The sequence below is a fragment of the Schistocerca nitens genome, chromosome 5 (genome assembly GCF_023898315.1).
Source record: "Schistocerca nitens isolate TAMUIC-IGC-003100 chromosome 5, iqSchNite1.1, whole genome shotgun sequence".
Classification (NCBI taxonomy): domain Eukaryota; kingdom Metazoa; phylum Arthropoda; class Insecta; order Orthoptera; family Acrididae; genus Schistocerca; species Schistocerca nitens.
The window spans coordinates 86,142,373-86,155,525 of record NC_064618.1 but is presented as its reverse complement, the minus strand read 5'-3'; the positions used below and the strand labels follow the sequence as shown (position 1 = coordinate 86,155,525).

The 13,153-nt window shown below is 39.4% G+C and overlaps 1 protein-coding gene across 1 annotated transcript in view; it reads right to left on the bottom strand.

Moving 5' to 3' along the window:
* The window catches only part of LOC126260243 (chymotrypsin-2-like), a 168,948-nt gene that overhangs the window by 57,496 nt on the left and 98,299 nt on the right, over positions 1-13,153 (bottom strand). Inside the window, exon 5 of the mRNA XM_049957556.1 lies at positions 7,780-7,893. Within this exon, the coding sequence (XP_049813513.1) occupies positions 7,780-7,893 (114 nt within the window). The remainder of the gene's footprint in view (positions 1-7,779; positions 7,894-13,153) is intronic.

Here is a 13,153-nt window from a genome sequence, read left to right as displayed (position 1 = left end):
TACTGTAGTTTTGACTTGGACACATATGACTCCAGCTGTTGTTTGCGCCCTAAAGCAAAACAAAACAAACAATGAAATCAGGCAAAATCTCATGGTAGGCATCCATATGTGGCAGGAATCACTACTTTCTAGGCATCTTCAAGTGTTCACTCTCACTCAGAACTGAGAAGAGCAACATGACGCCATCTACGGGCATACTAGAGACACTGCCCAACACAGTGGTGCAAACCTTCATCACATTTTCACTGTGGTTTCCATTTTGCAACCAATTGTTCCTTACTTTTTGGATAGCTCTCATAATAACTTGAGAAGTAATTGCAATATTTATTAACAGTATGTTTCTGTAAGCTTGGTAACTCAAAATGCTTTTTCAAACACCCAATACATCCCGATACATGAAACATTAGTTGCATTACAGACATCTAATCTGTATTCCACTTCTCTCCAAGTGTTTTGCAGCATTACAAGTGTAACATATTTGTGATAGCTGCACGAATGCGATGGTGGAGGTCTGGTAGATCATGAACTGGTGTCTGGTACTTTAGATTCTTGATAAACTCCCATAGGAAAAAATCAAGTAGCATAATGTATATGCTTCTGGGAGGTGGGCAACCTCTCCCAGTCCAGCAACCTGGGAGCTCATGATACAAAAAAATCCCTCAAATGTTCGCAAGATGGCATGGTGCCTCATCTTGATTAAAAAAAAAAAAAAAAAAAAAAAAAAAAAAAAAAGGCACCTGATGAGGAAGTTGTGGCACAGTATAAAGTTCCACCTTGTCTGTGTACATTGCTGCATTAACTGTAGGCTCTGCGAAGAAGAATGGGCCTATAACCCTATTCTTCAACAATCCAATTGCCATAAGGGAACACAGAAAATATTTTGAGTTACCATGCTTTTATACACAAACTGCCAATACATATCCCTTAACATCTCAAGTTATTACGTTTAAATTATTATATGTTTAACCCAGACAGGTAACAAACAGATGCTGCACAAATACCCAACAGGAAATGTTTTAAAATTTATTAAGGAGTTAGAAACTGTACTAATAAGATTTAGTAGAAGTAATTTGGAGCCATGGATGTGGAGATTTTTGTATGGGTTTCATCCTGAATTGTACTGATTGAGGACATTTGTTTGTAATGTCTCATAGTAAAACTCCTAACAATAAAAGTAGGACATGAGCATAAGCAATTGGCAATTTATCTTGAGATACTTGTAAGTCCCCTAATAAATGATTTGTCTGATAGCAATGATGAAATGTCCCCATCAGGTAAAGATCCATTTGGTGGTCCAGTCAGACCCAAACGACTGGCTTGTCATGCTCTGACAATGGCATCATCGGATGTGGTACAGAGGGACACATGGTCAGCACACCACTCCCCCTATTGCTGTCGGGTGTCTTAACCTTGGAATCACTTCTAATCAGTTGAGTAATTCCTTGTGTGGCCTGATGAGGTTGAGTGCATCCTGTACCAGTCCTTCCACAAGGGAAAAATCCCTGGAAGTACCAGGAATTGAATCCTGTTGGCCATGGAGGCAGACATAGTCACACTACTCAACTATTCAAAGAGAATGTACTAGATTGACAACCAAGCTCACAAAGTAGATGAGAAATTTATTTTATACACATATTCCCACTACACTACGAACCCATTTTGTGATCAGTGATTTTTTGAGCCATTGAAATATGCAGTGGTAGTACTCAATCACAAAAGTAGAGATAACTGTTTGACCCCTTAGTTATAGGTTCATTTCCACAATTCCTATGCTCTCAAAAAATTTTGACTAGGTAGTTAATAACAGAATTTTGAACCACCTTTCTTGATAATAGCCAACAATTGTTCAACTTGGATTTTGTAAAGGCTTTTCGACAAATTTATGTCATATGAGAAGAAAAGTCACCCTTCTACCATTCTGGCAGAAGAAGAAGAAATCTTGTGTGATTATAAATTTCTTTTAAGTGCCTATTGATAGTTTATGTGACCCTGTGAAGACTCCGATTTGCATGTTGTTGTTATTCTCGTTCTCGTCTTCTGCATTCCGGAGACTGGTTCAATGTAGCTCTCCGTGCTGGTACATCTGTCCAAGCCTCTTTATCTCTGGATAACTACTACAACCCTCATCTTTTGAACCACCTTACTGTGCTCATCTCTTGGTCTCCATCAGCAATTTTTAGTCCCACACTTCCCTCCAATACTAAATTGACAAGTCTTTGATGACTCAGAATGTGTCCTATCGACTTATCCCTTCTTTTAAACAAGTTCTGCCACAAATTTCTTTCTTCCCCAAGTTCTGTTCTGTACCTTCTCATCAGTTATGCGGTCTAGCCATCTAATCTTCAGCATTCAAAAGCTTCTATTCTCTTCTTGTCTGTACAGCTCATCATACACATTTCACTTCCATTCAAGGCTACACTCCAGAAAAATACGTTCAGAAAAGATTTGTCAACATTGAAATATACATTGGATGTTAACAAAATCTCTCTTTCAGAAAAGCTTTTCTTACCATTGCCAGTGTACATATTTATATTCTGTCTACTTTGGCCATCATTTATTTTACTGCCTGAATAGCAAAAGTCATTCACTACTTTTAGTGTCTCATTTCTTAATCTTAATTCCCTCAGCATCACCCGATTTAATTAGACTACATACCACTATCCTTGTTTTTCTTTCCTTAATGTTCATCTTATATCCTCGTTTCAAGACACTCTCCACTCCATTCAAGTACACTTCAAAGTCCTTTTGCTGTCTCTGACAGAATTACACTTCAAAATTTTTCTTTCTTCTCTCAGACAGGGTGTGTACGAACCAGGACAACCGGGAGATCCAGGAAAAACCGGGGAATTTTTTCATCCGGGAGAAAACCGGTAAAACCCGGGAATTTTTTAGAATTGCGGGAATTTTTCATTGTTCTAGTTTTCAGTTAAATTTTTAAAATTTTAACTGGTAAGAATCGATACTCTAACAAAGGATATTACTGTAACCCGTACTGAAGAATATTGCTGCAACAATAAAACATGAACAAGGCCAAACGAAAGCGTTGGTATGTTGATAGGAGACAATAAAAAACACACAAACACACACACAAATTTCAAGCTTTCGCAACCCACAGTTGCTTCATCAGGAAAGAGGGAAGGAGAGGAAAAGACGAAAGGATGTGGGTTTTAAGGGAGAGGGTAAGGAGTCATTCCAATCCCGGGAGCAGAAAGATTTACCTTAGGGGGAAAAAGGGACAGGTATACACTCGCACACACACATATCCATCCGCACATATACAGACACAAGCAGACATGGGGTATCAGACCTGGTTGACAATTGGGGCGGGGCGTGGGGGGGGGGGGGGGGTGGCAGGTAAATTCATATTCTTGAGGAGAAAAAACCTTGTTTCACAAAGCACCTAGCATCCAGCGCATGTTGGTCTACAGTTTACTCATATTATTTTGAAACACATCCCTGTTGGCTTTTGAACACACTCTGTAAGTTGATTTTTGAATGAATCATAAGTTGATTTTTTAATGTGTGCACAGTGTACGTGATGTCTCTATCAAGGGAATCATCGTCACATCTAGAAATAAACTTTCTTGGAGGCAAAAGGGGATCGGGCTATACGAACTGAGCGGAGTGAAGCCGAATAAGTGGACGCCTATCGCAGTCTAATTATGTGGTTGATTGGGTTTGCGAATGATCAGCATTGTTATAATTAATAGCAAAATCCATAGATTGAGACTACCAGAGTGGAAATAAACGACTAACAGGAATAACAGGTAAGAAAAATTACTTATTATCTTCACGTGTACCCAAGAAAATGAAATTTTGTCAGAAACTTTTTGGGTAGATCTCTACACTAGTAAGGGCCAGTTGTACAGTCCCCATGTAGCAGCCGCTTAAGTTCTATTCTGGATGTAGCATGGAAAAGGGTTTGTATGAACATAACAGTGCCTAACTGGACAATAATCAGGGATAACTATACCGGTGATTCTGCCAGGTTTAGTGAAGCTAACCAGCAAATAAGTTTTGACAAAGGCCGGAATAGTTCCAGAATTAGTCATGACAAGATTGTTTGTTAGAATGAGGAAGGAGAAGAAACGGGGACATCACACAAATTATGGAAAGAATATGATTCCAATTTATATAAAAATCTCGTACTACTACTTTTTGATCTCATCCTCGAGAAACTGGAGCGTATGAATGAAATGTGAAACTATTTTCTAACATAAAGCTTTTTGCTTGTAGTAGGCCTAATAGGCCTTCTATGTTGGTCTTCGTGAATTATATTCTGTTGTGTTATAAAAATGACCATTTGTGCCAAAACAGCCTCGTTTATTCAGTGCGTGTTACGATTGCTGCAATGTCAGGAAGGCCTATTTTGTTTTATCTAGCAGACAGTGACAAAATAGAAGTAATCAGATCAAGAAACCACACCAGTCTTGGGTACTATTTGTACTAACAGCTTATGCAGTATTAGACAACGATATTTTGATTTTTCGTGTAGCAAAACGTTTGATGAACTTCAAGGTAATAGATTCTTTCGCAGAAAGGAAAGCATGCCATGAAAGCAGTAGCAAGGGTAGAGAGAACAATGCTGGTAGCTAAGGATTGAAGAAATGTATACTGTATTGCTTTTCTCTTATCTTTACTGGTTTTATGTATCCAATACTTAATTTATACCCAAAACAGAAAGTTATTATCTAACAGGCAATAAAGAGTGCAAATTTTCTGAAGAGTTCTAGTTCTCCCGATTACAAATAATCCCATCCAGTATTAAATGCAAGGTTTTTAGGAGCAGGAGAGGCACCATAAGACTTTTAATTTCCACTATCCTGAATATAGTTTGATGGCATCTAGTATAAAATATATACGTTGCAATTCCACGGAGCAAAATAGAGTGATGTGTGATAGAAGAATGCTGTGTGAAGAGGCGTGGCACTGGACTATGGCATACTTGAGATCAAATAGCATGTGTTACATTTCATCGAACATATAATTATGTTTTATATATCAGACTCTTCAGAAGGATGTGCACTACAAAAAGAACATATTTTTGAAAAGTCGATTATTTTTTATTTTTGGCGTCCTACCTCAAACACTCGAGGGAGGGGGGAGCCACTATCTAGTATTGTCCCGGTGGTTTGGAAATATTGTAGATACGGGGCTGATGCACAGAGCAGTCTGAGTTATAGTGGGAAAGTGTGTAGTCTCCACATCACCCGTGTTTACATTTAGTGACTTTGTTATTTCCTCTTCATTCACTGCTCTCACGTCAAATGAAAACAAAACGGATTTATGTGGCCAGGAGCTATCAAGTTAATTAAAATACATTCACATAATTACGGAAGGCTAATATATGTTACTAGTTTCAGATTTTATTTCCACTTTTCTGACAGCCATGTATTAATCGCCTTGTAGAACAATCAAGATATTTTTGTCAGTTTCCTAAAGAAATTTGGTTTTTATTAACCTTTTACGCTGAGGCAGTCAATGTATTTGAAAAGAAGTGTTTAGTTCCACACTATTGGCTAATTTAAACTGTTCGCTGCATTTCAAGTGCACATTTTCATCTTTTAGCACGTATGGCATAATGCCATAATGAAGAATCAAAAATGAGTTAATGCAGCACTGGTACTCCAAGAAAATTTACATCCCAAAACCCACACTGAAAAGCTTAATATCAGGTTGAGGCCTACTTCATTGGGAACCTGGACATATGAATATGCTCTTTAAGTATGCACTTTAAATATGCCATGTGAGAATGGTTCACGAAATTCTGATGTATTTTTTTCTTTTATGATATAATGCAAGATCTTTTAATGTTTCACACATATGAAGATACAGGCTTCCTGCATCATAGTAGCTTGCCAAAGCGCAGTGGCGCCTGTTATCTGGCGCTCTCTGACAGCTACTGAAACGAACCTATTTCTAACATGGCGTGGGAAAATATTGCAAATGGTGGTTTGAAAAGTGTTACTTTCAAAGCAAATTTCTTTTTAAGCAATTTGAACTATGTGCTAGAATGTACGGTGAATTTCTTAAACCACAGAGCATTTGATGACGAGCCATTTTGAAGAATTTCGATCCCATAAGATCAGACATTCATGTCGTTATTATGAGCAAATTAATTTAGTGCTACGGGAAGCTCTCTCTCCTCTGTGGTAGCTAATTTATTTGTGGAAAACTTTGAGGACAAGTCTCTGGAATCGGCTAAAAATTTTACTGGCTCATTTTGTGATATATCTTAACATGTAAAATGTGCAAAAAAGATCAACATGATATGTGTAAACCATGGTGAAAGCTCAGCTTCTCTTGCAGCTTATTAACCTTGGAGACCAATATTATATGTGAAAGCTTTGCTTTTCATGTAGCAACACTATGTATGTTAATTTAAAACATTAACTTTTCCTGTTTGTTATTCCGTGCTACTTAACAGTAATGTTGCTATTACCTGACTACATCACATTTCCTGTGGTCTGAATATCTGCTGTCATCGTCTGGCAGGGTCACGTGACATGAGCTATAACTGGCTCACAAAAGCGCATCGCAATCTCGATTTCAATGGTTCGGTAAGTAACATGCGGTGTTTGGTGGAATTCAAATTTATATGTTGGTAATATGAAAATATGCAGCGTACATGTTCCTGCACATCAAAAATATTTCCAAAAGGGGTTTTCTTCCCCGAGTTTCGTTTTCTAAAGTGCCAGGAAATTCTACGCCCATGTTTAAAAACGTAACCATTCATAGGATTGATAAGTTTTACAGTTCCGAGGGAAAATATCCTGTCACTTAATAACATGGGAAAAGTGTGTTTTCATCCAGGAGGAAGTGAATTTTTAACCGGAAATCTGGAAAAATCCAGGAATTTTTTTCCTTGTCCGCTTATACACCCTGCTCTGAATTTGAATCCATTCTCCAAATTATCCTTTGGCTTCCTTTACTGCTTGCTCATTTCAGAAAATGAATAACATCAGGGTTAAGCTACAGTCCTGTTTCATGAACTTCTCAACCACTGCTTTCCTTTCATGCCCTTCAACTTTATAACTGCCAGCGGCATTACGGAAGTGTCCGATTCCACCCATCTGCGCTGACCCGTCATCAATATGGTGGAAATGGCTATTCTGAGCATCTCCAATATGGAGCCTATGATGTCACTACATACACACAACAACAAATAGATGGACAATAACATATCCCTCCAAAAATACAATCAAACTAAGGATATTAAATGGAATGATCACACAGACTCATTCTTACCCTGGCCAGATGCTGGGAAAATATTCTTAGTTTACAAGGTAGACTGCTTACAAAAAACACTTGTGTGTGGAATCCACACCAGATAGCAGTAACAGAGGACATTAGAAATGCTGAAAACCTAAATTGGCAGACATTTGAAGATAGATGCCTGTTATCCTGCAAAAACCTACCTGGAAATTTCATGAACCTGTATTAAGTGAGCAATATAGGAACACACTACATGTATCTCTATGGAATGGACTACACAGAAAAGATTAGACTAATTACAGTGTGCACAGAGGCTTTTAAACTATAATTTGTCACCCGCTCCATATGTGTATGGAACAGGAAGGAACCCCAACATGTGATACAATAAGAAGTATCATCTGCTGTACTTAACAGTGGTGTGAAATGTACAGATTTACATGTAGTTTACATTTTCCATATGTGTATGGAACAGGAAGGAACCCCAACATGTGATACAATAAGAAGTATCATCTGCTGTACTTAACAGTGGTGTGAAATGTACAGATTTACATGTAGTTTACTTACATAAGGTAGCCCCCATCCAATAACTGTGGCTGGTGTGCCCACGAATGTACTCTGGTAATCCAGTGGAAGCTCTGTTGGGCGTACTCTTGGGCCAAGAGAAAGTGGCTCAGACAACTGCAAGTAAAGGAAATGAACATTAAAATTTATAAACACACAACACAGTTCGCTCCATTTATTTTTTCAAGTCTACACTCTTCAAATATGAGATGAGCACCGGGATTGGTGTCATTCTCAATTTTTTTAAGTACTATGTAGATAACAGGGAACAGTTCTGACATTTGCATATACAATGTGATTCAGGAACAATGAACAATGACACATAATTTGTGAGGTGATTTTACGTGTGGAAATAAACCAAAACCAAAAAAGTTCTGTGAAAATGTGTCAGATTTTCTACTGCTGTGGAACTGGAGTGTGTTGCAGACTACACATATCCATGAATGATTATGATGGCAAGTGTGAATATTACTTACCAGAATGCTGTTTAGGTGCTGTGGTGGACTGAATAATGGTGGGACAGATGACTGATCCATCCTACATGAGATGTTCAGAAAAACCCCAATCCTTCTCACTGTACTTGTCAACTCATTGGGGAGTGTGTTGTGTTGCACATTGAACTTAATGTCAACAGGCTTTATTGTGGGCAACAACATTAGTGATGCAAGTGACAAGTTCTTCATGTGTATCCACCTTCATTGTACACACAGCCATCTTTAACCAGCCCCATAAACAGAGGTCTAATGGTGTTATGTTGGATGATCCTGCATTCCATTTAATGGGGTCTACCACAGCCAGTTCACAGTTGAGGAAATGTGTTATTCAGATACTGGAATACTTGTCCAGTATGGTGAATTGGTGATCCATCATGTTGCAGGCACATTTCCCATTGTTGCCCTAATGTCTCTTCCTTTAAAAGTGATGGTGGGTCTTCTGTCAGGAAATGTGGATTTGCTGTGGCTGTCGAGCAATTTGGCTGGAACACAGGCCCTATTGCCAGGTCATCAGTCATACCATACCAGACATTAACTGAGAACCTAGCATGGAATCTTATTTCCCTACTGTCATGTAGATTCTCCATCACCCATGTATAAGAATTGCGGGCATTCGTGTTACCATTGCATGTAAATTTAGCTTTATCTGTAAATAATGTATTGCACAACTTATCCGTGTACAGCCAACCATTCACAAAATTGTTGGTTGCATACTGAGTCACCTGGATGCAGATATTGCACAGGCAGCACGTGGAATTGTAAAAGCCCTCGGAATGTAATGTACACCACACTCATGTTTGTGGAATATCAAGCTGGCGGAAAATGCACTGTGTACTGGTGATGGGATGCCATTATACCATTGTAATATCATCTTCCCTTTCCTCAGCTGACTGGACGGCCTCACATTCTGATGTTATGTGTATGCTGGGTAGTGTTCCAGATTCGCATAATGTTTGAAAAGTCCTGGGGAATACCTTGGCACAGGGAGTATTTTAATTAGGGAAATGTCTCTGGTATTTCTGTAACAGCTGGATGGGCTATACCATTACAGTACCCATGCACAAACAATATGTCTGTGCATTCTGAATGGGTGAATGTATACAGCATGTTGGTATTCACAGACCCAATGGACTTGCTCAAATAAACACCACACACACACACACACACACACACACACACACACACACACACACGACTGCTCTCTGATCCACACTTGCAGCTGTTGCCTTGGTGCGATGTCACAGTGCTGCCATCATCATCATCATCATCATCATGATTTCCTTCCAGCGAGCCGGGTAGTAACATGGTGAACAATATGCCTCCATTGGTTTCTATCCTGGTATAGCTTTTCCCTCTCCACTACATCCCATGTTTCTCCTCTCCTCTTGAGCTTTTCCTTAACCTGGTCTGTCCATTTCTTTCTAGGTCACCCAGTTGGTCTTTCTCCTGATACCTCCATCTCCAAATACTGGTGTGGAGTTTGAGTTAGGTGCATTCCCTTCACATGACCCAACCACTTCAATCTCATCTGTTGGAGAACTCTCACACCTCTTGTAGGATGAATCAGTCATGTGTTCCATCTTTATTTTGTCCACCACAGTGCCTACACAGCATTTCGTTAAGTAATATTTGTAATATTCACACTTGTCTTCATACCCGTTATGGATGTGTGTAGTCTTCAACCTGCAGCAGTTCCATAATGATCAAAAACCAGACGCATGTTAATAGGACTTCTTTGCTGTATTTTCACATATAGTATACCCTCACATGTGACGTTGCTCTTGAATCACCCTGTATTGTACACCTGCAATTTTTTTAAATGTGCATCGTTGTTGTGAGTGGTCATGAAATGTACTTAGATATAATCCTCTTCTTTCATCTATATAATTTACCAAGTGCATATATTTTAATTGTGGATGACTGTAATGAGCACCCTTTCTTATGCACTGAGAGGAAAAATTTTGTGAACAATTCTTCCTGCCCAGCACAACTACAAAGCCAAAGCAGCAGTATGTTAGCCTAGCACATTTAATGCCTCATGGAGTATTACATTAATGCTCCATCTCCAGTGTATGTAATAAAATCCACATTCATTCATAAATGGAATAATGTTTAAACTTCTTCCACAACTACAAATATGCTTACAAATGCATGAAGTATGTTCTTCTGCTACATTATAGACAGTAACGAGCCCCTTTGGTCCTGCTTGTGAGAAGTATAGTTTGAAATAACAGGAAGGAACTTAGTGACCCCACTCTCCAGCAATTTAATACTGTATAGCAGCAACAGACTATTTTACTGATATTGCATTGTATACACAACAGTTTTGCCCCCATTTTTTCTGTGTCAGGAATTGGGAAGTAGATATTTATCATCAGTCTTGAATGAGATTACTATTGAACTGTTCGTGTCTGTTTAGAATTGTATATTGAAAAATATTTACTCTCAGTAACTGCAAGATGATTTCCAGTCAATATATTTTTTTGCATATAATAAATGATCCTACTATAAGCTGAAGCATTATTATCACCTGCTTAACAGCATGTTGGTTAACCTTTGATATGCAGCTCAGCAGTAATTCTGCATGGCATGGATTCTGTAAGATCTTGGTTGGTTCTTGAATTATATGGTATCAGATGTCTACGCTCAGGTCACATAATTCCCATGTAATGGATGAAACTATAGAAGAACTAGGAGCAGAAGTTGTAGCCCAGGACTGCAATGAAGGCACAGCCAGACATCAGGTGCTGGTCTTTGAAATGACTAATCAGCTCATGTGTCACCAGGGCATGAGTGACAAAATCAGACCACAAGTCAAAAGTCTTGCAGTTGGCAATTGTCCATGCTTTATCAGCATGCCTCAGCAGCAGCACAATTTCTGTGACACTGTTCTGGGTGTCAGTGCCCTGGCACCAGTCTTCAAGAAGCGACTCAGGCTTGACTTCTCGACCTACTGTCAATGTGCCCTGCCAATTACACCAGACCCCAGCCATTGCCTTGTTCCAGATGGTTCCAAATGACACCAAAATGTCAAACCTTCCACAACTGTCAACACATGGAAGCACTATTTGACCACAGCAGTACAAGGCCACCAGTGTGTTGGGCCAGCTGAGCAATAAGTAATGGACAGTCTCTGTGCATCTCCACATCACCATAACTCTGCCACCATCAGGCCATGAAGGAGTGACGTCTTCCTGTCTGCCCAGGTTAGGCAGCCAACGCCACTTTAGCCACCACCTCCATAGGATTGCTTGCCATCACCATCGCCAGAGCCCAACCAGCAGTTCAGTCATATTTTAGTCCTTCCATCATGCTGACTGAAATCACCCTCTGCATGCTCTGTGCTGTAGCCGAGCCACATGTGGTCTCCACACCATTACCGAGTCAGTGCACCATGTCAGGGCTCCACTGTGTAAACAGCTCACGAGCCGTTATAGCACTGAATATCCCATGAAGAGGAAAATGTGCTTGACTGACTGTACTTGCAGGATGGAATAATTAAAGACTTTCTGATGTCCATCAAGTCACTTCTGGCCAGTTTCATGGTGGAATCCAAGCTGTATAAATTTGTAAAGAAAAATTGTATCCTCACACGGAGCTGCCTCTGTTGTCGGCCATATCCACCATCCCAGAGAACTCAACCCAGTACCAGGAGCAACCAGTTTTTTTTTTTTTCCGGAAGAGGGCAGGGAGTGTATGGATGGAAGACAGTGCTGAACATTAACAGAGACACTAACAGATGTGAGTAGGTGCACAGAGTTTTTTCATTCATGGAATCTGTACATTCTATAGCTTTGTATACTTGTGTCCTTGTTGGTCAATATGTCGGGTGTAGACACAAATGCTGTATTTAAGAATGGCCTGAGGGCCAAACCTCTAGTGCCAGTAACTTGTACACAATGTCATTTTCAAGGTCATCCATCTCCATGCACTGAGTCACACGATACAATTTGTCGGGTTTATCATAAACAAGGTCATTAAGCAAGCCAGTGCCAGGAGGTTGCCTAGTTTAGACATGGGAAACAGTGGGTACTGAGTGGACTTAAAAGTGGCCAAAGTAATCATAAGTTTCATTTTTGAAGGATAAAATAAGAACTGTAATAGTTTAGGTAATGGGTTAGAGAAGCTTTTAGATTAGACTTAGATATGTGGAAGATGTGCATATTTGGAATATAGCATGTATATTAACGACATAGATGTAACCAGTGGTAGCTCAGCACTGGCCAAGTACAGCGTGGCTTAAGTGTCAGAACAGAATTGAATAGTTCAGATTTTCTGTCTTTACATCATACCCAAGTGACCCAAAATGGCAATATGCTGAGACATCACATGGATGAGAGGTTATCATTAAAGATATCAACTAAACTGCTCAGGTTTGCACATAATAGCAATAAATCCACCACAAATATCTGTAGAAATTTGTTAATACAGAAGAACATGACCAGAAGGTTTTATGAAGCTTTTGAAAAGTGGATCTTGGGCAGGAAGTACTCTCTCATACTGAGAGGTGAAATGTAGAATAGGCGCAGGAGGGTAGCTGTAAAGCAGCTGTGACCCAGGAAATAGGATGGTAGCAGAAGGCTCGATGAAGTGGGGCTGCTGGATTATTTGTTTTCTCATGGAGGAAGAAGTACCTGTTTGTGGAGATATTAAGGTTTTTCCATGAAGAATTGGGAATTTATTGTGAAGATGAGAAGTTAGAATCATGGGTAAGATGAAGTAGTCTGTCATAGACTTCTGCCTGGTCGATATGATTAAGAATGCAACTATGGAAATGCTACTACTGACTCCTTTCTAATGTAACATTTTTCATTGTTGATTAGTTCATGACAAGACAACAGTACAGTACACATATAGTTTACATAAAAGAATTATACAGGTCA